The sequence below is a fragment of the Bos grunniens genome, chromosome 18 (assembly GCF_055505025.1).
Source record: "Bos grunniens cultivar Pamir isolate PY7600 chromosome 18, Bosgru_T2T1.0, whole genome shotgun sequence".
Taxonomy (NCBI): domain Eukaryota; kingdom Metazoa; phylum Chordata; class Mammalia; order Artiodactyla; family Bovidae; genus Bos; species Bos grunniens.
In genome coordinates, this window is record NC_141182.1 from 64,645,914 (window position 1) to 64,671,090 (window position 25,177).

General features: G+C 48.9%; 1 protein-coding gene across 18 annotated transcripts in view; it reads left to right on the plus strand.

Annotated features, from left to right (window-relative positions):
- Positions 1 to 25,177, plus strand: part of LOC147354792 (uncharacterized) — a 197,226-nt gene that overhangs the window by 21,216 nt on the left and 150,833 nt on the right. For 13 of the 18 annotated variants that reach the window (XR_015146593.1, XR_015146596.1, XR_015146597.1 and 10 more), the window contains one exon: positions 13,439 to 13,636. The exons of 2 other annotated variants lie outside the window; for them this stretch is intronic. Coding sequence is in view for 2 of the 16 variants with exons in the window: in XM_086354942.1 (XP_086211068.1) it covers positions 13,620 to 13,636 (17 nt within the window). In the remaining 14 variants the exon portion in view is untranslated. Of the gene's footprint in view, positions 1 to 13,438; positions 13,637 to 14,738; positions 14,792 to 25,177 lie in introns of all 18 variants that reach the window. 3 more of the 18 variants (XR_015146598.1, XM_086354929.1, XM_086354930.1) reach the window with 1 other exon arrangement.

Consider the following 25,177-nt stretch of genomic DNA (forward strand, 5'->3'; position numbering starts at 1 on the left):
CTGGTCCTGTCTGCCTGTTAGGGACAAAAGCAAGAGTCAGAGCCTCCCACTGCCTCTTCTAATATGTAGAGGGGATAACGTATGTAATGGACTTAGCACAAAGTGGGCTCTCAGCAACTGTCAGCTAGCGTTGAGGGTGAGTTACAAAGGGACAGTGAGAAGAAAGTCTTTGAAGGGACCGGAAGCTCATGAGTTTGTAGACCACTTCAGAATAAAGTAAATCAGGTTTCTTGGAGTGCCTGTTGTTGTTCATTCTCTAAGTCATGTCCGACTCTGCGACCCCATGGACTGCAGCACACAATACTTCCCTGTCCTTCACTATCTCCCAGAGTTTGCTCAGACTCATGTCCATTGAGTCAGTGATTCCATTTAACCATCTCATCCTCTGCCACCCCCTTCTCTTCCTGCCCTCAGTCATTCCCAGCATCAGGGTCTTTTCCAGTGAGTCAGCTCTTCACATCAGGTGGCCAAGGTATTGGAGCTTCAGCATCAGTCCTGCCAATGAATATTCATGATTGATTTCCTTTAACATGGACTGGTTTGATCTCCTTGCTGTCCAAGGGACTCTCAACCGTCTTCTCCAGCACCGCAGTTCAAGAGCGTGAATTCTTTGGTGCTCAGCCTTCTTTATGGTCCAATTTTCACACTCATATATGACTGCTGGAAAAACCATAGCTCTGACTATGTGCACCTTTGCTGGCAAAGTGATGTCTCTGCTTTTTAATACACTGCCTAGGTTTATCATAGCTTTTCTTCCAAGAAGGAAGCGTCTCTTAATTCATGGCTGTAGTCACTGTCAGCAGTGATTTTGGAGCCCAAGAACATAAAATGTGCCACTGTTTCCATTTTCCCCTCCATGCATACGTGCTATCATGGAATACTTGTCTCTCTCTGACTACTCTGCTTGATATGACTCATCATCTCTAGGTCCATCCATGTTGCTACAAATGGCACCATTTCTTCTTTTAATGGCAGAGTAATATTCCGTTGTATATATGCACCACGCCCTCACCCATGCGTCTGTCAGTGGGCACTTAGATGGCCTCCATGTCTTGGCTGTTAGAGTAGCGCCTCTGTGAACGTTGGGGTGCATGGATCTTTTCAAATTAGGGTTTTTGTCTTTTCCAGGTATACGCCCAGGGGTAGGATTGCTGGATCGAATGGTAGCTGTTTTTAGTTTTTTAAGGGATCGCTATACTGTTCTCAATCATGGCTGCACCAAATTACATTCCCACAAACAGTTTAGGAGGGTTCCTTTCTCTCCACAACCCCTCCAGCATTTATTGTTTGTGGACTTCTTGATTATGGCCATTCTGACCTGTGTCAGGTGGTACTGCGTTGTCCTTTTGACTTGCATTTCTCTAATAATTAGTGTTACTGAATGTCTCTTCACGTGCCTGTTGGCCATATATATATCTCCTTTGGGGGAAATGTCTAGGTCTTCTGCGCATTTTTTGATTTGTTTGTTGTTGTTGTTTTCTGATGATTGAGTTGTAAGCTGTTTGTATGCTTTGAAAAGTAAGCCCATATCAGTTGCATCAGTTGCAGGTATCTTCTTCCATTCTGTAAGTTGTCTTCTTGTTCTGTTTATGGTTTCCTTTGCTGTGCAAAAGCTTTGAAGTTTGATGAGGGCCTATTTGTTTATTTTTGCTTCTATTTCTTTCACCTCGGGAGACTGATCTAAGAAAATACTGCTACAGTTTATGTGCATGACTGTTTTGCCTGTGTTTTCCATTAAAATGAAAATCTGACTGTCTTCCTCTACCTGAAATCCTCAAAAAGAGTCCTACAGCTTTTTTGCTGAAGCCCCGGCTCCTCACCAAGGCTTTAATGGAGTGGAGACTCCAGGTTCTTTTTGGAAGGTCCATGGGGTGGCATTTGGCTTAAAAATAGGTGAACGCAGGATGTGGCTGAATATGTCTGGAAGCTCCACTTGTATCACTGTATAAATGACTACATCATATTACTATTCAAAAAGCCAGTGTTCCTCAATATATACTTATGTTTTGGAGGGTGTGTGCATGCACCAATGTGCGCGTGTGAGGATAGACATAGTGAGGTGACAATCAATCAATCACACTGAAGCTTGGGCTTCTGTGGTGGCTCAGTGGTAGAGAACCCGCCTGCCAATGCAGGCGTCAGGAGTTCAGTCCCTGATCTGGGAAGCTCCCCCACACTGCAGTACACCAGGCTTCCCTGTCTTTCACTATCTCTTGGAGCTTGCTCAAATTCATTTCCCTTGAGTTGGTGATGCCCATCCAAGCATCTCATCCTCTGTTGTCCCCTTCTACTCCTGCTCTCAATCTTTCCCAGCATCAGAGCCTTTTCCAATGACTTGGTTCTTCGCATCAGGTAGTCAAAGTACTGGAGCTTCAATTTCAGCATCAGTGCTTCCAGTGAATATTCAGGGTTGATTTCCTTTAGGATTGACTGATTTTATCTCCCTATAGTCCAAGGGACTCTCAAGAGTCTTCTCCAACACCACAGTTCAAAAGCATCAATTCTTTGGTGCTCAGCCCCCTTTATGAGCAATTCAGATCATCCTCCTTTTCTTATGGAGCCGACAGTCTTGGGGACCACCACCATGCTGCAAGTGGAGTGTTGGAGAGTTCCCACAAGCTTTGGAAAAGACAGCCAGAGAAGCAGGCCGCCAACCAGCATCCGTTAGAAACCCGTTCAGCCGCTCCGCAGTGGCTTGCCTCAGCGAACGTGCTTTTGCAAGCCAAACAATCCATGTCAGCGCTCTACCCTGCAAACTCAGCCAGTGAAAGAGCCCATCAAGGGTGGACTCACTCTGGTAAACACGCCTCCGGGTGCCAGCCAGTCAGCAGGGATCTCACTTGAGAGACCACAGTCCTACAGATGGCATGAAGCTGTTGATGCCTCCAAAGGTCTGCCACCCTCCCAACGCCAAATCCTGCATGAGATCAGTCCACCCAGGACAGAGAGACTGCCTGACTAGCAGAGCTCTCCCTCCTTAGGGGAAAAAATAAATCTGGCACTGTCCTTTTATTTATTTTTTTACCTTTTTGTTTTGTATTGGGTGTAGCTGCTTAACAATGTTGTGATAATTTCAAGTGGATAGCAAAGGGACTCAGCCATACATACATATGGACCCACTCTCCCGCAAACTCCCCTGCCATCCAGGCTGCCACATAACCCTGAGCAGAGTTCCGTGTGCTGTAGAGCAGGTCCTTGTTGCTTATCTATTTGAAATATAGCCGTGTGTACATATCCATCCCAAACTCCCTAACTGTCCCTTCCCCTTGCAACGGTAAGTTCATTCTCAAAGTCTGTGAGTCTCTTTCTGTTTTGTAATAAGTGTACTTGCACCCTTTCTTTTAGGCTCCACATGTAAGGGGTGTTGCATGGCGTTTCCCCTTCTCTGTCTGACCTCACTCAGTACGGCACTCTCTAGGTCCATGCGTGTTGTTGCATTATTTCCTTCTTTTTAACGGCTGGGTAATATTCCACTGTATATATGTGCCGCATCTTCTTTATCTATCCTCTGTCAGTGGACATGTAGGTTGCTTCCATGTCTCAGCTATTGTAAACAGTGCTGCAGTGAACATTGGGGAAGCGCTGTGCTTTTATTTGGGGTGTTAAGTCGTGTGAGTCTGCTAGTACCGCCGTAACAGGGCAGCACAGGCCAGGGGGGCTGAAACAAGAGCAGTGTGTTGTCTCACGACCCTGGAGACCAGAAATCTGGGATGAGGGTGTCGGGGGTGCAGGTCTCTCCCGCGTCCCCTCTCCGTGGCGTCAGACGGCCACCTCCTCCCAGTAACCTCGCACGGTCTTCACCGCGCGTGTCCAGACTCTGTCCTCTTATGAGGGTGCTGATGGTTGGATTAGGGCCCGCCCTAATGACTGCACCTTACTTTAACTATCTGCAGACTGAAAAGACTAAATCTAGACTCTCTGAAGACTGAGAAGCCTATTTCCAAGCTCAGGCACAATCTGAGCTTCTGGGGGGCCGCGAGGGATCAGGACTTCAGTGAATGAATTTAGAGGGCATAGAGTTCAGCTCATAACAGCGTAGTAGTCTCTCTTGGCTATTTTTGTTTTGTATTATTTCTTTTTAAAGATTTTTTGATGTGGACCATTGGTCTTCCCTGGTGGCTCAGTGGTAAAGAATCTGCCTGCAGTGCAGGAGACGTTGAGTTCAATCCTTGGATCAGGAAGATTCCCTGAAGAGAGGAATGGCAACCCACTCCAGTATTCTGGGCTGGGAAATGCTGTGGGCAGAGGAGCCTGGGCGTTGCAACAGCCAGAAACAACCGAGAGACTCAACCACCACTGTTAAAATCTTTATTGAGTTTGTTACAGTTTTGCTTCTGTTTTATGTTTTGGTTTTTGGGGCCGTGAGTCATGTGGGATCTCAGTTTCCCACCCTGGGATCAAACTCTCACTCCCTGCATCGTAAGGTGAGGTCTTAACCACTGGACTGCCAAGGAAGTCCCCGCACTGTGTGTGTGTGTGTGTTTTTTCTTTCTTTCTTTAAATATTTCTTTTGTACTAGGGTAGAGCCAGTCAACAAACAGTGTTGTGATAGTCTCAGGTGAGCAGTGAAGGGGCTCAGCCACCCACGTCCACGTATCCGCTCTCCCACCGAGTCCCACGCCCATCCAGGCCTCCCCATGTTTTGATAGAGGCAGTGCACAGCCACATGCTTGGGAACAGGTGGCTTCTGCCTTCCCAAGCTCTCTGTGCTCTCCCAGGCGTGTCTCTTTTTTCCGCTGGGACACACGAAGCCCTTCTTGGCCCTGGGTTTTGGACACAGGCCATGAGTTCTCCGAGTGCGCACAAGTTCTGTCCCTCCTGGAATGCCCCCTCCCCACACCCCCACCCCTCCCACCCAGTCTGCCTCACTCAGGGAATCCAGAGTTCCACTCCACTGGAGATACTCGGCCACACTCCAGCCTCTGCCTCTGGGTGTTAATTAGCACCGGGAAGCTGGGGTCATTTCTCGCCACACATCCCTGTGCTCCCAGTTGGAAAGGAACGACCCACGTGGCAAATCTCACAGGACTGGAATCAGCAAGCGCCCAGCACATCTCATGCATTTAGGGGCCCAGGTTGGGGTGAGTAGGGAGGCAGTAGAAAACTCTAGACTCCCAAAGTCTAGGGAGGCAGTAGAAAACTCGGTCATCAAGACGTGTAATGTTTTTCCTTTATTTTTTTTTTAAATATTTTTTAAAATGTGGACCATTCCTAAAGTCTTCATTGAATTTGAATTTGTTACAGTATTGCGTCTGTTTATGTTTTGGGGTTTTCGGGCCACGAGGCACGTGGGGGTCTTAGCTCCTCGACCAGGGATCGAACCCTCGCCCCCTGCATTGGATGGCGAGCTCCTCACCTCATGACTGCCAGTGCATGCCTGCTAAGTCACTCCAGTCATGTCCCACTATTTGTGGCCCTGTGGACTGCAGCCGGCTCCTCTATCCATGGGATCCTCCAGGCAGGAATACTGGAGTGGGTTGCCATGCCCTCCTCTGGGGCATCTTCCTGACCCAGACATCAAACCCATGTCTCTTACGTCTCCCGCACTGGCAGGCAGGTTCTTTACCACTGGCACCATGCAGAAGTCCTAAATGTGTAATATTTTTTAAAAGATTGACTTGTGGCCGTGCTGTCTCCGCCGCGGTGCAGGCGTTCTCTGGCTGCAGCGAGCGGGGCTACTCTGCAGTCGCAGCGCTCAGCCTTCTCACTGCAGGGGCTCCTCTTGCTTCGGAGAACAGGCTCAAGGGTGCGAGGGCTGAGTGCTGTGGTGCACAGACTTGGTAGCCCTGAGGCATATGGGGTCTTCCCGGAGCAGGGATCGAACCTGTGACCCCTGCATTGGCAGGTGGATTCTCAACCACTAGACCACCAGGAAAGCCCCCAAATATATAATATTTTAACAATACATTAAAAAAAAAATCACAATGAATGCAAAGCAGTCAGCGATGAAGGACTCCTGTTGGGATTTGCAGCATCTGAGGCCTGCTTTAGGATAGCCGCAGGTGGTACAGCGAATGGGGCCTGCTGGAGGGACCTGTTCCTGCCCATCTCCAATCTTTGGCCAAATCTGCCTCCAGGGCCCCCAGTCCTTTCTTAGGAGGGGTGCTGGGGGAGGAGAGGAGCAGAAACGCCTCTGAGCCTCTCCCAGGCTGGTTCCAGCCGGGCTGGCGACCCTTCCTTGGAAGGAGTTGACCTCTCATTCTCAGGGAGCAAGGCCTTGGCTAGTCATTAACCTGCAAAGTATCTGGGAGCCCAGGCCGCCCAGATCCTTCTCTTTGCGGGTGGAAGTGCCTCTCGCGGTCATGAGGCAGAAGCACGAGCCTCTCCCGTGGACAGTCTCCAGACAGCACAGGCCGCAGGGTCTGCGGCTCACGCCCCCTCCATCTGCAGGCCTCTTCCCAGTCCCCTCCTTGGCTGCCCCACCCTCATCTTCCCCCTGGCTTACGCCCCTGGTCTCCTGAGGGCACCCCCACTCCTGTTCCTGCCCTCCCACCCTCCGGTCAATGCCCCACATAATTGAGATTTTACCATTCCTGGTACTTCCCCGGTGGCCCAGTGGTTAGGACTTTGCCTTCCGATGCAAGGGTGCAGGTCTCATCCCCAGTCAGGGAGTAAGATCCCACACGCCTCTTGGGCAAAAAAGCCAAAACATGAAACAGAAGCAATTTTGTAACAAATTCAATAAAGGTTTTAAAAATAGTCCACATTAAAAGAAAAAAAAAAGATATTACCATCCTTACATCAAACCAACTGGTGCCTCCTCATTGCTAGTAGGGGAAAAAAAATTTACGCTCCTGTTTTAACTTTAGTTTTTTCAAGAGACAAAAATTAATATATGTACATACATATTTTATATATAATGCAGCATCACACCCTGTAGGGCATTTACTCACATACTTGCAGATATGTTTGCAACACTTCTTAAGTCTACAAAACAGAACAAAGTGAACAAATATATTCAGCACTTATAAAACGTAACAAAAAATATAAAGTACTATTTTCCTTTCAACACTTCAAAAGATGTGTATATGCTCTTTGTTTTTTTAACAAGTAACATCACAAATGTAAACTCTGAAGCCCCTTTTTAAAAAAGGAATTAGGAGGATTTCCCTGTTAGTCCAGCAGGTTAGAATCTGCCTTGCAGTGCAAGGGGTGCAGGTTCGATCCCTGCTCGGGAAACTGAGATCCCTCATGCCACAGGGCTGCTGAGCCACATGTTGCAAGCAAGACCTGGCAAAGCTAAGTAAGTAAACATGTGAAGTCATTAAAACTTACTAAAGTTATTAAAAAGTAAATAAACGGAGGCTTATAAGCAGTGGAAGCTTCAGAGTCTCCACCAGGGAGGGCCGAGGAGAACAGCTCAGTTACCTGGAGTGGAGTGACAGGAGGCAGTTTGACTTTGCCTGAAGCTGCAGCTGCCTTTGTACAGTTTTCTAAACATAGTCACTATTTGTAAATATGTTACAATATAACTCATTGCATGTTGTTGTTCAGTCCCTAAATTGTGTCTCACTCTGCAACCCCATGCACTGCGGCACACCAGGCCTCCCTGTCCTTCATCATCTCCTGGAGTTTGCTGAAACTCGTGTCCATTGAGTCAGTGATGCCATCCAACCATCTCATCCTCTGTCGTCCCCTTCTCCTCCTGCCTTCAATCTTTCCCAGCATCAGGGTCTTTGCAAAGGAGTTAGTTCTTTGCATCAGGTGGCCAAAGTATTGGAGCTTCAGCTTCAGCATCAGTCCTTACAATGAATATTCAGGACTGATTTCCTTTAGGATGGACTGGTTGGATCTCCTTGCAGTCCAAGGGACTCTCAGGAGCCTTCTCCAACACCACAGTTCAAAAGCATCAATTCTTCGGTGCTCATTCTTCTTTATTGTCCAACTCTCACATCTGTACATGACTACTGGAAAAACCATAAGCTTTGACTACATGGACCTTTGTCAGCAAAGTGATGTCTCTGCTTTTTAATACGCTGTCTAGATTTGTTATAGCTTTCCTTCGAAGGAGCAAGTGTCTTTTACTTTCATGGCTGCAGTCATCATCTGCAGTGATTTTGGAGCCCAAGAAAAGAAAACCTGTCACTGTTTCCACTGTTTCCCCATCTATTTGCCATGAAGTGATGGGACCGGATGCCATGATCTTAGTTTTCTGAATGTTGAGTGTTAAGCAAGCTTTTTCACGCTCCTCTCTTGAGGCTCTTAGTCCCTCTTCGCTTTCTGCCATTAGAGTGGTGTCGTCCGAGTATCTGCGGTCTCTGGAGTTGTAAATTCCTTGAGATGGAAAGTGCAGTGGTGGTTTGCAGGGCCTCAGAGAGGGAGGGTGGGGAGTTGGTGTTTAATGGGGACAGTTTCAGTTTTGCAAGATGAAAAGAGTTGTGGAGATGGATGGTAGTGACAGTTATACCACATTATGAGCGTATTAAACACTGCTGACCTGTACACTTAAAAATGGTTAAACTAGGGACCTCCCTGGTGGTCCAGGAGTTGAGAGTTCGTCTTCCACTACAGGTGGCCCAGGTTTGATCCCTGCTCAGGAAACTAAGATCCCACATGCCGTCGTATGTGGCCAAAAACAAAAATGTTAAGATGGTTAATTTAATGTTATGTGTATTTTAGCAGTTTTTTTTTTTTTTTTAAAGAAAAAACAAAGATGTCGGGTTGTTTCCAGTCATCTGAAGCCTTGACTAGTGGGGAGATCCACCTCTGGGACAGGGAATGGCCACCACAACCAGTAAAACCCAGTAACAGTGAAGGAAGAGTATGGCAGTGGGTTCTTTCCCGAAGCCTCCGCAGGGGAACCCAGCCCAGCCCCACCTTGACTTCAGCCTCGTGAGACCCGGTGGAGGCTGCCTGGACTTCTGACCTATACAACAACGGTCAGGTGATCTGTGGGCATCGTTTCCAGACTCCAAGTTTGTAGTGATTTGTTCCAGAGCGATGAACACTAACAGTTATTGTCAGAATGGACCGTGGAATTTAAATTAGATCAGGAGGAGCTGTGGTCAGGTGCTGTGAACTGAATGTGCCAATAAGTCACAGAATTGTATGGGGGGCGGGGGGGGCGGGAAGACCTAAGGAGACCAGGGCCAGCGTTGAGAGCAACAGCGATCTGATATGCGATTTCAGGCACGGTGTGGTTTCTGATGACAAAGCCAGAGTAGGTGGGTAGACAGACAGACAGATAAGCATGCATAGGAAACAATAATGGCATAAACGTCCCCAAACCTTAAGAGTCAGTATCTCTGTGTTGCCTGATGATGGATACTTTTTAAAATTAACCACATTCGATCTTTTTATTTTCATTTTTAAAATTTTGTCTAAACTTTTAATTTTTTATTTTGTATTGGGCTATAGCTGATTAACAGAGTTTGATAGTTTCAGGTGAACAGCATAGGGACTCAGCCGTACATATACATGGATCCATTCTCTCCCACGCCACCCACCACCTGTTCATTTTGTTTATTTTTGGCTGCACTGGGTCTTCCTTGCTGCGCACGGGCTTTCTCTAGTTGTGGTGCTGGGGGCTGCTCCCTGGTTGCAGTGCCAGGGCCTCTTATTGCAGCGGCTTCTGTTGTTGCAGAGCACAGGCTCTAGGCTCATGGGCTTCGGGAGTGGTGGCCTCCCGACGTAGTTGCTGTGCCACTAAGGGCCTTCCTGGACCAGAGATCAAACTCGTGTCCTCTGCATTGGAAGGCAAGTTCTTAACCAGGGAAGCCGTACAGAAGTTTTTTAAGTTAATTTTTATGGGAGTGTAGTTGTTTTAGGATGCTGTAAGGCAAAATGCATCAGCCATCCATATACGCATGTCCCCTCTTTTGTGGATGTCCTTCCCGTTCAGGTCGCACAGAGCGCTGGGTAGAGCTCCCTGTGCTGTGCGGCAGGTTCTCATTGGTCACCTCTTCTGTGCACAGTGTCAGTAGTAGGTGTGTGTCAGCCCCGGCCCCCGACTCCTCCCACCCCGTCTGTCCCCTTTGGTGTGCATCCGTTTACGTCTGCGTGTCTGCTTCTGTTTTGCAAAGGGTTTTAACTTGGCTGTAGTCCTGCTTTGTCTCCTTTTGCCTTTGTTGCCTGTGGTTTTGGCATCCTGTCCATGAACCCGTCCTCTCAGATGGTAAAGAATCTACCTGCAATGCAGCAGAGCCAGGTTCAGTCCCTGGGTTGGGAAGATCCCCTGGAGGAGGGCATGACAGTCCACTCCAGTATTCTTGCCTGGAGAGTTCCATGGACAGAGGACCCTGGCGGGCTGCAGTCCTTGGGTCACAAAGAGTCGGACGTGGTGGAGCGACCCACACTTTCACTCACTCTTCAGACCACAGTTGCCTCTCTCCATTCACTTAAAGAATGATCTTGCCTTAGTCAGAGTCCCTACTCCTTCCTCCACCCCCGCCCCAGGGGGAAAGGAACACCTCTGCACAAACTCCCGAGACCCTCCAGGATTCGGCTCCCAAGACTCCCCAGGATTCGGCTCAGTGCCCGGGGCCAAGGCAGGTTGGGTCTTTGTTGGAGGCGTGCATGCTCCCTTGTTGATGTCAGTTAGAATGTCATTTATAGTTCACACCTGGCTGTCTCGGGTAGGGTCTCTGAATCCCTCCGGTGAGCACCACAGAGGGAGAGCGGGGCTTCTGGGGGCCCCTGCCCATCTCTGTCTTAATACGTGGCATCTAAAGGGGGCCCCAGAGGGCTCTGTGCCAGGGCTGGAACCCGGGAGCCTTCTTGCCCTCTGATATGCAGGGTGAGCCAGGTGAGACACTCCTGACCCAGCCGGCTCACTGCTCCCCTTCCCCAGTTTGCAGGAGGGCAGTGGAAGCTGAGGCTGTGTGCGGCGGGACGGCAGGGAGGCTGGGGGAAGCGCCTGCTCCGGCCTGATCCTTCTCATGGCCTGTGGTCAAATGCAAAGAGTGAAAGTGTGAGTCACTCGGTCGTGTCCCACTCTACAGCCCAATGGACTGTACCTGCCAGGCTCCTCTGTCTGTGGGCTTCTCCAGGCAAAGATACTGCATCGGGTGGCCGTTCCTTCCTCCAGGGGATCTTTCCAACCCAGGGATCAAACCCGGGTCTCCTGCACTGGCAGGCGGATTCTTTACGTCTGAGCCACCAGGGAAGCCCCAGTGGCCCGGGGGACAGACTTACTGGGTCTTGGGCCCCAGAAGGGGACAGGAGCAGAGGCAGAGGCCCTAGCTTTCCTGGATGGGAACACTGCACAGGGCTTGTGCTCACTCCTTCCTGAGTGAGGAAGCATTCCTAGGGTCAGGGGTCCTCCACTCCTGGACGTGGAAAGAGTGGCACTGTCTTTCCCTCCCTCACCAGGCTACACCTCCCAGACCCTCACTGGTATAGACATTCTGTCCTTTGGCTGAGTGATACTCCATTGTATATACACATTTGCAGAGCTGTGGGTAGGCCTAGAGACCGTTACACAGAGTGAAGTAAGTCAGAAAGAGAAAAATCACACATATATGTTGAATCTAGAAAAATGGCACAGAAGAACCTATTTGCTAAGTAGAAATAGAAACACAGAGGAAGCGAAGAAATGTTCTGACACCAAGGGGGAAGCGGGGGTGGGATGAGCTGGGATTGACACATGTGCACTATTGATACGTGTGTAAAATAGCTGATGAGAACCGACTGTAGAGCTCAGGGAACCCTACTCAGTGCTCTGCGGTGACCTGGGTGGGAAGGAAATCCAAGAGAGAGGGGAGATATGTGTACATATGGCTGGTTCACTCTGCTGTACAGCAGAAACTAACACAACATTGTAAAGCAACTTGTTGTTCAGTTGATAAATCATCTCCGACTCCGTGGACCCCCATGGACTGCAGCACACCAGGCCTCCCTGTCCATCACCAACTCCCGGAGCTTGCTCACACTCAGGTCCATCAAGTCAGTGATGCCATCCAACCATCTCATCCTCTGCCGCCCCTTCCTCCTCCTGCCCTCAATCTTTCTGAGCGCCAGAGTCTTTTCCAGTGAGTCAGCTCTTCGCATCAGGTGGCCAAAGTATTGGAGCTTCAGCTTGAGCATCAGTCCTTCCACTGAATGTTCATGACTGATTCCCTTTAGAGTTGACTGGCTTGATCTCCTTGCAGCCCAAGGGACTCTGAAGAGTCTCCTCCAGCAGCACACTTCGTAAGCACCTTTGTTGGCAAAGTGGTGTCTAGGTTTATCAAAGCTTCTCTTCCAAGGAACAAGCATTTTTTAACGTCATGGCTGCAGTCCCCATCTGCAGTGATTTTGGAGCCCAAGAAAAGAAAACCTGTCACTGCTTCCGCTTTTCCCCCATCTATTTGCCATGAAGTGATGCCATGAGCTTAGTTTTCTGAATGTTGAGTTTTAAGCCAGCTTTTCCACTCTCCTCTTTCACCCTCATCCAGAGAGTCTTTAGTTCCTCTTTACCTTGTGCCATTAGAAGGGTATCATCTGCATATCTGAGGTTCTTGATGTCTCTGTGGTGACCTAAATGGGAAGGAAATCCAAAAAAGAGTGGATACAAGTATACGTATAACTGATTCACTTTGCTGCGCAGCAGAAACTAACACAACATAGTAAAGCAACTATAAAAACTTGTTTAAAAAGTTGAAACCCGGAAGAAAGCAGAGAAGTCGTGCCCTGGGATGTCAGTGCTGGGGCAGTGCCCCTCGGTGGGGACGGCGTGGCGCGGGGCGGGACGGGTCCTCCTCCGGCCCCTCCACGGGCCTCCAGCCCCAGCTGGAGGATTAAGGAGAGCAGGCTCCTGGCGCCCCGCAGTCTGCGGCCGCCGCCGGGGAGTGTCCCGAGAGAGCAGAGGGGCCAGAGGGCTGGAGGCTCCCAGAGGAACCGGAGACCCGAAGGTCAGCAGAGCCCTGGCCTTCCAATTAGGTTCCTTGTGACCCCGGAGGCGTGCACACCCTCCACGCGGGGGAGAAGGGCTGAAGAGAGGTGAACTGCCGGAGACAGGCCGTTTCCCAGAGAGGCGCCCGGGGTTCCCATTTCACTGTGACCCTTCGACCACTTTGCAATTAAACAGCACACCTCTCCCCATTCCCACCCTACTGTCACCAAGGCGCGTCCTCCTGGGGTTAGGAAAGCCCTTTGCAGGGGCGGGGATCCCCACACTGAGAGACCATTCAAAATACTGTTTAAGGCAGCGGGAAGCGGAAAATGCCAGAATTAGGCCTAATGTGTCAAGTTAAATGAATTTATTGGGCTTCCCTGGTGCCTCAGTGGTAAAGAATCCGCCTGCAATGCAGGAGATGCGGGTTCCGTCCCTGGGTAGGGCAGATCCTCTGGAGAAGGGCATGACAACCCACTCCAGTGTTCTTGCCTGGAGAACTCCATGGGACAGAGGAGCCTGGTGGGCTGCAGTCCTTGGGGCCGCAGAGAGTCAGATACGGTTTAGCACAGACGCACACAAAAGAATGACTGGGAATAATGCAGGGTCTTCCTCTCCCCTGGACAGTCACCCGGGCACGCAGGAGACGAGCTTCCACTAGCTTTTGCTGGAAGATGTTGACATGCTGCAGCCCCAGATTCCAGACTCCAAATAAATCTTCAGTTGCCTGATAATCGTCTCCCCGCCAGCTTCTTCCCACCAAGTGCTGTTCCACGGGGTCAGCTGAAATGCAGATTCTACAGGAAGGATGATGGGCCATCAGTGGTGAGATTATTCTGTGTTCTTAGCATGGATGATTACATAGCTGTATGCTCAGGCCTTGTTCACATATATGGTTATGTGAACATAACATTCATATACCATAATATATATGGTTGTTACATGTAGCACTGTACTCTTTTCTGATATTTGTTTATTTCTTTGGCTGCACTGGATCCCAGTTGCAGCATGTGGTGTGGCATATGAACTCTCAATTGCACTGTGAGGGATGTAGCTCCTCGATCAGAGATCGAACCCCAACCCCGTGCACTGGCAGCGCAGAGCCTTAGCCACTGTTTGTTGTTCAGTTGCTAAGCTGTGTGACTCTTTTGCAACCCCGTGGACTGTAGCCTGCTAGCTTCTCTGTCCATGGGATTCTCCAGGTAAGAATACTCTCAGTTTAGTTCAGTCGCTCAGTCGTGTCCAGCTCTTTGTGACCCCATGAATCACAGCATGCCAGGCCTCCCTGTCTATCACCAACTCCCGGAGTTTATTCAAACTCATGTCCATCGAGTTGGTGATGCCATCCAGCCATCTCATCCTCTGTCATCCCCTTCCCCTTCTCCTCCTGCCCACAGTCCCTCCCAGCATCAGAGTCTTTTCCAATGAGTCACCTCTTCCCATGAGGTGGCCAAAGTATTGAAGTTTCACCTTTGGCATCAGTCCTTCCAATGAACACCCAGGGCTGATCTCCTTCAGAATGGACTGGCTGGATCTCCTTGCAGTCCAAGGGACTCTCAAGAGTCTTCTCCAACACCACAGTTGAAAAGCATCAATTCTTTGGCGCTCAGCTTTCTTCACAGTCCGACTCTCACCTCCATACATGGCCACTGGAAAAACCATAACCTTGACTAGACAGAGCTTTGTTAGCAAAGTAATGTCTCTGCTTTTAATATGCTATCTAGGTTGGTCATAACTTTCCTTCCAAGGAGTAAGTGTCTTTTCATTTCATGGCTGCAATCACCATCTGCAGTGATTTTGGAGCCCCCAAAAATAAAGTCTGACACCGTTTCCACTGTTTCCCCATCTGTTTCCCTGGGTTGCTCTTCCCTTCTCCAGGGGATCTTTCTGACCCAGGGGATCAAACCCAAGTCTTTTGCATTGGCAGGCGGGTTCTTTACCACTGAGCCACCTGGGAACCCTTAGCCACTGGACCTCCAGGTAAGTCCCAGCATTCTATTCTGTATTTAATTATATGTTATCCTGTTGTTGTTCTATCACTAACTCGTGTCTGACTCTTGGCCGCCCCATGGACTGCAACACGCCAGGCTTCTCTGTCCTCCACTGTCTCCTAGAGTTTCCTCAAACTCATGTCCATTGAGTTGATGATGCCATCCAACCATCTCATCCTCTGTCATCCCCTTCTCCTCTTGCCCTCAGTCTTTCCCAGCATCAGGGCCTTTTCCATTGAGTCAGTTCTTCACATCAGCTGGCATAACATTGATCTCCATTATCTTGTAGTAACTTTGGCCTATAATCTATAGAATTTTGAATTACTTTACTGCACTCCTGAAGCTAGTGTAATCTTGTATATCAACTATGCTTCAATAAAACAATAAAGGATTGTGTGAAGTGGAAGCAATGGTGTGTAAAAAGTAAAGATGGGTCTGTTAAGTGTAAATGAAGGGGTTTCCCTGGTGGCTCAGTAGTACAGAATCTGTCTGCAGTGCAGGAGACTGGGGTTTGATCCCTGAGTCGGGAAAAACCGCTGAAGAAGGGAACAGCAACCCACTCCAGTATTTTTGCCTGGAGAATCTCATGTACAGAGGAGCCTGGCGGGCTGCGGTCCATGGGATTGCAAAAGGCGGACACAGCTGAGCGACCAAACAATGAAGGTGCGTTGCTCTGAAAGCAGCTCCTGCGGGGTGGTCGAGCAGGACACCCCTGGTTGCAGGAGAAAGACGCCTGCTTCGCTTCACCTCGAGCCCTCCCCCCAGATGAGGTTTTTAGTCAGCACCCCTGGGGGCTCTGTAGACAGGCAGGGCACAGCTGGCCTGGGAGGGCTTGGGAGACAAAAACAACTCAGGCATGTTCAGTCCAAGACAGGGAGTTTCCTGGCTCCAGTAAGCAGAGCAAAGAATTGATGCTTCTGAACTGTGGTGTTGGAGAAGACTCTTGAGAGTCCCTTGGACTGCAACGAGATCCAGCCAGTCCATCCTAAAGGAGATCAGTCCTGGGTGTTCACTGGAAGGACTGATGCTGAAGCCGAAGCTCCAATCGTTTGGCTTCTACCCGGTCAGTTGAAACCACTGTAACTGTCTCCAGGATGGACACGTGACTCCAGCTGGGAAAGGAGGCCCAGCCCTGGGGTGTTTGTGGAAGGGATTGGGGATGACTCCTGCTGGGGAAGGAAGGCCAGAGATGGGAGAGATGGATTGCTGGGACCTGGGTGCACCCGTGCCTGGAGCCAGAGACCCCTGTGCTCTTCAGTCCTGAGTCAGCAGCTGTGTGAAAAGTTAATTTTGTTGAACTCTCGTTGCTTTACAGTGTTGTGTTAGTCTCTGCTGTGCAGCACAGTGAAGTCAGCCACACGTGTACAGATGTCCCTTTTTTGGACTTCCTTCCCGTTTGGGTCACCACAGAGCACTGAGTAGAGGTCCCTGAGCTCTACAGTCGGTTCTCCTTAGTTACCTGTTTTATACGCGGAGTCAATAGTGGACACGTGTCAGTCCAGTCTCCCAGCTCATCCCAACCCCGCTTCCCCTTGGTGTCCGGATGCTTCTTCGCTTCCTCTTTGTCTCTATTTCTGCCTTGCAGATAGGATCATCAGTATCATTTTTCTAGATTCCCCACATTTACACATTAATATACGAGAAAACTTTTGTTTTTGTTCATTCTTTTGTCTTAGCATTGGCAGTTAGCATCTCTGTGTCTCATCACTGAAGAAACGTTTCTAAGCCTGTGTATGGCCGAGTCAGATGTGCATTTCAGGAGCGTGTCCTTGAGATGGGGGTCAGGGTGGATGGAGAGAACTGAGGGTGGGGTGGACTCGCGTTCTGTGACACAGGCGGTGTCTCAGCGGGAGAGACGGAAAACGTGTGTGAGAAAACGGCAAGTGTGGGGGACGTGGGAGCCACAGTTAGGCGTACGAGACATGACAGCTCTGAGTATGGCGGATGGAGGACAGGGAGGAGTTGGGGTGGTTTGAGTTTGTAAATTGTGTTTGTTTTATTTCGGCTGTGCCGGCTCCACTGCTGCACCGGGGCTTTCCCTAGCTGTGGTGAGCGGGGCTGCTCTCTAGCTGCGGTGCAGGGCCTTCTCATTGTGGGCACTTCTGCTGCTGAGCATGGGCTCCCGGGCGCTCAGGCTTCAGTAGCTGCAGCTGCCGGGCTCTGGTGCACAGGCTTAGTGGTTGTGACGCACGGGCTTAGTTGCTCCGCAGCCTGTGGGATCTTCCCAGACCAGGGATCAAACCCGTGTCTCCTGCATTGACAGGCGGATTTTTTTTTTTTTTTTAACCACTGAGCCATCAGGGAACCCCTTAACCGCTATTTTATTTTTTTAATTGGAGTAAAATTGCTTTACACTGTTGTGTTAGCTGCTTTTGTGTACGCTGTGGGGGATAGCCTGGAGCCGGGGAGGGCCAAATGAGGAGTCTGGGCTAGCAGGAACATACTACCAGACGCCGGCCTCCCAGGGGGCTCAGTGGTGAGTGACCTGCCAGAGACGCAGGGGCCGAGGTCCGGTCCCTGGGCGGGGAAGGTCCCCTGTAGAAGGGCATGGCAACCCACTCCAGGATTCTTGCCTGGAGAATCCCACGGACAGAGGAGCCTGGTGGGGTACAGCCCATGGGGTCGCAAAGAGTTTGATACAACTGAGCGACTGAACAGCAACAGAGTGTATCCTCGCCTCCCAATTTATCCCTCCCCTCCTCCCCTCTGGTAGCCATTGGTTTGATTTTTACATCTTTGACTCTGCTTTTGTTTTGTAAATAAGTTTATTTGTACAATTTTTTTTTACATTCCACCTATATGTGATGCCGTATGATAGTTCTCTTTCTCTGACTTATTTCACTCAGTATGACAATCTCTAGGTCCAATATTAGTATTTTATAGATCTACATCCATCTATCCAATATTATACACATGTGTATCTCTATCAGACATTATATATGTACACACACACAGATGTATGTATGTGTATATATGCACATACAATACATAAAGCTTAATATGTAATAACATTTATTATAAATTTCTTATTTAAATTCTTATATATATCATTGGTGTGTGTGTGTAAAGACAGAGAGATTCATGTATAAATTGCTAAAATTACTTATATAAGGGTGGTATGATTACAGTAGTTTCTTAAAGTTGTTTTTTAAGAATTTTTAAAATTAAAAATATAATATGCAATTGTTGATAAACCTCAAACTATATCAGAAATGTAGAAAGAAAAGCTGTAATAGTCCTTTCCACTTCCATAGGGTCAATAGCTTCTGACATTTTCTTGTTTTTTCCCTCTCAAGATTTTCTATACAACTCAGAGAATGAACTTACGGTTGCCAAGGGGGAAGGATGGGGGAACGGGAGAGTTAGAGAGTGTGGGATATGGAAAACCAACAAGGACCTACTGTAGAGCACAGGGAACTCTGTTGAGTGTTACGTGGCAGCCTGGATGGCAGGGGAGTTTGGGGGAGAATGGATCTGTCTACGTGTAGGGCTGAGTCCCTTCGCTGTTCACCTGAAACTGTCACAACGCTGTTCATCAGCTCTCCTCCAGTAGAAAATAAGAGGTTAAAAAAGAAAGATGGCTGTCAGGGCTGACTGTGCTGCACCTGCATGGGGCCTCTCCCTCCACCTCTGCACCCCTGAAACTCCCCCTGTTTGCTCCATGGTCATCAGTGGAGGAGTCAGCATTTGGACATGAATTCACCTTCTCCAAAGCTATGGTTTTTCCAGTGGTCATGTATGGATGTGAGAGTTGGACTGTAAAGAAAGCTGAGCGCTGAAGAATTGATGCTTTTGAACTATGGTGTTGGAGAAGACTCTTCAGAGTCCCTTGGACAGCAAGGAGATTCAAACCAGTCAGCCCTAAAGGAAATCAACCCTCAATATTCATTGGAAGGACTGATGCTGAAGCTGAAGCTCCAATACTTTGGCCACCTGATGCGAAGAGCTGGCTCATTGGAAAAGACCCTGATTCTGGGAAAGATTGAAGGCAGGAGGAGAAGGGGGCCACAGAGGAGGAGATGGTTGGATCGCATCACCGACTCAGTGGACATGAGTTTGCGCAAACGCCAGGAGATGGTGAAGGACAGGGGAGCCTGATGTGCTGCAGTCCATGGGGTCTCAAAGAGTCGAACATGACCGAGCGACTGAACAACAACAACAGTAACAACCACCATCTCTGAAATATAGTGGACTTTTCTCTCCACCAAAAAAAATAATAGTGTTAGGGGTTTTGACCACGTGTTCACTGTTTTACCCCCCAGTCCTCAGAACACCATTTGGCACGTAACCCAAATGCAAATACTGTGTCAATTCCATCTCAGCGCCGCTTCCTCTCGCTTCTCCAAGGCCCACAGAGGCGGCCAGTCGTTTTAAACTAAGAACAACCGAAATCTGCCAAAAGCCATGTGCACACACGTGTAATCCAGGCAGCTGTGTCCAAGGTCATGATTAACTGCTAAGCCCCCCTGGATCTGTGCGTTCACTCGGTCAGCACATTCTCTTCCCGGGAAAGCGGCTGGAGGCCCAGTGGTGTGATGTAACTTTCACCACACCCCATGAGAAACATGTCTTGTAATCATTTCAGTTTAGAGATGCGGGATTTGAGGCTCAGAGCTGCGAAGGGCAGATCAAAGTGGCCTATGAGGCCGACCCTGTTTTATGGGGTGGTTGGATGGTAACCAGGACCCCGAATAGGGATCAGGAGCAGAAGTCTGTTTGTGGGCAGAGAGAAACAGGCGGTGACCTGAGCACAAGAGGTCTGGGAGCCTCAGGCAGCGGCATTTGGGAGCTGGGTCTGGGGATTGAGATTGGGGCCGAAGTTGGAACACACTGGTGGTGGCTGGACTGTGACCTGAGCTGACTTTTCTGGGGAGGAAAGTTAGTGAGGAAGGCGGATGAAGGCCCTCCACGTCCTCTGTGCTTGAGTTCTGCTGGGAGCAATGTCGATTTAGTCGTGTCTCAATTGCACACATGAGAAAACCTACCACAGTTTTTCCTGCCTAAGTGACTCAGGGCTTAATTTTGTCTTCTCTAACTTGTGATGGACTCTCATGGCTCAGTAACTTCACCAAAGCCCTGAGTTCCTCTGTTCTTTCTTCTTCTCCTTTCATAGTGGAAGGCTGTCTTCCTCGTGGTCACAAGATGGCTATTGCACTTCCAGGCCTCACACCCATGTTCCAGGCAGGAAGTAGAAGGGAAGGCCAAGTGCCTCCTCCTAATGAAGCTCTGCTTTTTATTCAAGAAGGAATGCCAAGACGATTTTTGCCCCTGTCTCATTGGCCAGAACTGGCTTGCCTGCTCCATTCATGTAGCTGCAGGGGAGTTCTGGGGTGAAGGGTACTTGTAACTGAACCCATTGCCATCTGGAACAAAATCAGGGTTTGTTATTTATTTATTTATTAAAGAGCAGAATGGATATAGAGTGAAGAGGTGACTCGTTGGAAAAGACCCTGATGGTGGGAAAGATTGAGGACCGAAGGAGAAGAGGACAGCAGAGGATGAGATGATTCACATCAATGGCCATGAGTTTGAGCAAACTCTGGGAGTTAGTGAAGGATAGGGAAGCCTGGCGTGCTGCAGTCAATGGGGTCGCAGAGGTCAGACACGACTTAGTGACTGAACAACAACAAGCAACCTGAGTGCTTGGCATAGTCCTTGATGAAGTGGGGAGAGAAGTTAGCAAAGAACGGGGTGTGAACAGGGTCATAGAAGCAAAGGTGTCTCCAGGAGGAGGGCTGCAGACTTTTCCCCCTCAGGAGTCAGGGTCAGGAGGAGAGAGGGAAAGGGAATCAATCACAGCACCTTTCCTCTTTATCCAGTGCTTGTTACAGGCCAGACATTCGCCCCAAACCCTTTTCCTAACAGCTCTTGGCGCCTCCCCACCACCCAGTGAGTTTGTACATCTTGGTTTATTTCACTGTGTCGGGTCTTAGTTGTAGCACGTGGGATCTGCAACTTCAGTTGCGGCCCATGAACTCTTAGTTGTGGTCTTTGGGGTCCAGTTCCGTGACCAGGGACCCCCTGCCTCGGGAGCCCAGAGTCTTAACCTCCAGACCACCAGGGAAGTCCCCACCCGCTGATGTGGACCCTGTCACCCTCTTTTTGCCTATAGCAAAAGCGTGTCTTCTGTCTTACACAAGTCAGCCAAGTCTCCTCATTGGTGCAGTGTCTTGAAAGTTTTCATTTATTTTTGTGGATACATAATAAACATACTTGTTACAAAGATCCCCAAAGTAGCAAAGACTAGCTCAAGAGTGAATTCTCCCTTCCATCCCTGTGTCTCACTCACCTAGTCTTCTTTCCTGGAGACAACCCGTGTTAACTCACAGTCCTTCTGTGTTATTTGCAGATTCTGTGTTTAGATTCGTCTACTCCCTAAAATGTGTAATAACCCCCAAATCAACATTCGCTGAGTTTTCCCAGATGTGTGCAGAGTGGTGAAAACTTTGTCAGCCTGCGGGAAGTTCTGCCTTCTCATTTCAGGTTCTGTGCTGTAAGGGGGTGTCTTTTGAGCAGGCTGTTTAGTGCCACTTATGACAGGGATTGCTTCCCTTGTGGCTCAGCTGGTAAAGAAGCCACCTGCAGTGTGGCAGACCTGGGTTCAGTCCCTGGGTTGGGAAGATCGCCTGCAGAAGGAAATGGCTGCCTGCTCCAGTATTCTGGCCTGGAGAATTCCATGGACAGTATAGCTTGTGGGGTCACAAAGAGTCAGACACGACTGAGCAACTTTCACTCACTCACTCATGACATCGGGGCTTCCCCGTTGGCTCAGTGGTAAAGAATTCACCTACCAATGAAGGAGATTCAGATTCAGTCCCTGGGTGGGGAAGATCCCCTGGAGAAGGGAATGGCAACCCACTCCAGTATTCTTGCCTGGAAAATCCCTTGGCTGGTGAGCTGGGGTTGCAAAGAACCGGACACGACTGAGCATATATGCATGGAGGAGAGCGGCTGACTTCCCCACACTTTGGTCTACACAGTATTGGATCAAGTATTTTTCTTCTCCAAACTGGTGAGCAACAGGTGGTATGTGGAGGTGTTATTCTGGGTCTCTTGTACCATGGCTGAAGCCACAGTCTTCATGGGATGTTCATGTTTCTTTTCTGTGGGTTGTGGCTAAATCCTGCAACCCCATGGACTGCAGCACGCCAGGATTCTCTGTCCTTCACTATCTCCCAGAGCTTGCTCAAACTCATGCCCATAGAGTTGGTGATGCCATCCAACCATCTCATCCTCTGTTATCCCCTTCTCCTCCCGCCTTCAATCTTTCCCAGCATCAGGGTCTTTTCCAGTGACTCACAGCTCTTCACATCAGGTGGCCAAAGGATTGGAGCTTCAGCTTGAGCATCAGTCCTTCCAATGAATATTCAGGGTTGATTTCCTTTAGGATGGACTGGTTGGATTTCCTTGTAGTCCAAGGGACTGGACACTTAGTTTGCTTGAACAAGCAGTTGCTTGCCAGCCATCCCGACACTGGGATTAGATCCCAGGAGGACAGCAGGGCCACAGCTGGTGCTGACTGCCCGTGACCCCTGGCCCAGAGCTGGTGGTTGTGGGAAGAGCTCACAGCTGGCATGTTGTGGGGCTGGGGATGGGGCTCAGGCTGCTTGACGGCCCACCATCCCTTGGATGGCCACCTTTGATGCTGCAAGCCCGCTGCCAGGCACAGGGTCCCTGCTGGTTTATATCAAACCTCCCGTTGGTCTCTTACTGCGTTTGCCTGAGTCCTTCCCCCTTCCCCAATGGCCACGGCTCGGAGAACACCCAGGGGAGCCAACCTCAGGGTCACAGGACTCCTGAGCAGAGGAGAGGGGACTTGAGCTGAGGACGGATGGATTCGAAAGGGGGTGCAAAGACTGAGACAGCGCGGTCTGATTTGTAACACATGGCCTGGTTTCCAGAGGCAAGTTCAGCTCGTCAGCCTACCATGGGATTTTCCTCCAGGCTGGAACGCCAGGTTGGATTCCAAGAAATACATACATTGCAGTGTAATTAAGCAAGGAAGCCGTGTTCTTGGAGCCTGGGTGCCGTGTGATCGGCGTTTGGGCCACATCGACTTCCTGGCAGTAAACAGACTTAAGTGCACCATCTGTTTCGCAGTTATTCCCCTGGACCTGTTTTTAGTCAGTTTCTCTCCTTTGCAGGTTCTGACAACCTTGTTTTCTTTTTCTCTCCTTTTTCTTTTTTTTTTTTAACTGATGTAAACCAGTATTTGCTTTTTTTCCCCCCATGTGCCAGGTTAGATTCTTTTCATTTACATACCATCATTTGTTCCATGAAAGTAAAAAGCAAGCCATCTTTCTGGTCTGTTTTGTCAACATTCACAATGATTAAGAATTTACAGAGTTAGTATTCAGCTTTGTCCTCAAACTGAGAGAAGGTAGTTTAAAAAAAAATTTTTTTTAACAGTATGTCAATTTAATATCACTTTATTACCTTTTAAAATTAATAAGCTTTCTTCTTGAAAACTGAAAATTACCCATTCCCAATAATATGTGTGTGCGTGATCATTCGTGCTGGACTCTTTGTGACCTCATGAACTGTAACCTGCCAGGCTCCTCTGTCCATGGGATTTCGCAGGCAAGAATACTGGAGTGGGTTGCCATTTCCTGGTCCAGGAGATCTTCCCGACTCAGGGATCGAACCTGTGTCTCTTGCATCTCCTTCGTTAGCCTGTGACTTCTTTACCACTGTGCCACTGGGAAGCCCAGGCGTGTGTTCCACAGCCTACAGGGCAAATACCCAATTAAGGTGATTTTTTTTTTTTTTTTGATAGATAGGCATGGGAAATAAAAGTGAGAGGAGATGAGTGAAAATGGGATCATGTGGCCTTAAAGGTCTGTTGACTTCGGGACTTCCCTGGCAGTCCAGTGGTTAACACCCTGCACATCCTGTGCTGGGTAGAAGGATTTGACCCCTGATCAGGGAACTAAGATTCCATAGCTTCCTGGCTTGGCCGAAAGAAAACAATTATATTGCTTCTTAGGACATCAGAAAGTGCCTTGGGCAAATTCTTGGAGGTGGGGGGGGGGCATTTATGGTCGTGTCTGTTATTGCCTTTTGCAGGTTCTGTCCCCGCTCTGGGGCAGAGAGTCTCGGGTGCTGAAGCCTCTCCTTGTCGGCACTGTGACCTCTCTGGTGTGTGCTCACAATTCCCCTCTGAGGATGGAATAAATTAGCTCTGTCTTGGGATGCCGTTCACAGCAGCTTTCTAAAACTCAGAAAGTGGATGTTTTTAAAAGTCTCTCTTTTCTTGTTTTTATCTTTGATTATAGAAGTATTAGGTAAACAGCGAAGACCTACTGTATAGCACAGGGAACTATATTCAGTATCCTGTGAAAAACCATCATGGGAAAGAATATAAAAAAGAGTGCATACGTATGTTTACCTGAGCCACTTTGCTGTACAGTGGAAATTAACACAGCAGTATAAATCACTTATACATCAAAAAAAAGTACTATATGTTTTCTGTGCAAAGAAAAGGAATTCCCTTTTCATATTCTGAGGCAACGTTAAGAGACTTCCTGTGTGTTTTTCTCCATCTCTCTCTCTGTCTCTGCAGCTGCGTCCTGGCCCAGTGTGGTTTTCCTAATTATTTACTTAACACTACTCCACATCCTCTCTGTTTCACACACCCCTTGCAGGTCTCTACCTGGTGTTAGGAGCCTGCATCATTTCACAGGCAGCCATAAGCAGGTTTCTGTCAACCCTCTTCATTCAGACTATCAGACGATCTGTTTCTTTTTTTAATCCATTTAATGTTCTGAAATCTGTTTTACTGAAGTGTAGTTGATTCACAGCGTCATGTTAATTTCTGCTGTCCGAGAGCGGAGTGACAGCACTGCAGCAGTGCGGACGGACCTGGAGACTGCCACCCCAAGGGCAGTGGGTCGGGCACTTCCAGAACGTGCCTCCTGCGCTGCAGGCCAGCGCTTCCTACGCTTCTGGGCGACTACACACCCCCAACCCTGTCAGTCCTGACTTGCTGAATCCACTTCGTCCTCGTTCACCCACTCGGAGGTGTCCACAGGGCAGACTGGATTGCAACTCACATCAGCATCTGATGTCTATTATAACTCAGCACCCCAGCCAGAACTCTTCTTGAAACGCTTCTTTGGGGGAAAGCAGTGCCTCCCAAAATTAACTTAGTTATGACATAGCATAATAAAACATAACATAACATAGCAACACAGTATAACATAATACATTATATAACAGCATAAAATAACATAGTATGTTGTTGTCGTTGAGTCACTAAATTGTGGCCGCCTTTCAATGCAAGAGATGAAGGTTCCATCCCTGGCTCGGGCAGATCCATGGAGAGGGAAATGGCAACCTACCCAGTACTCTTGCCTGGAGGATCCCATGGACAGAG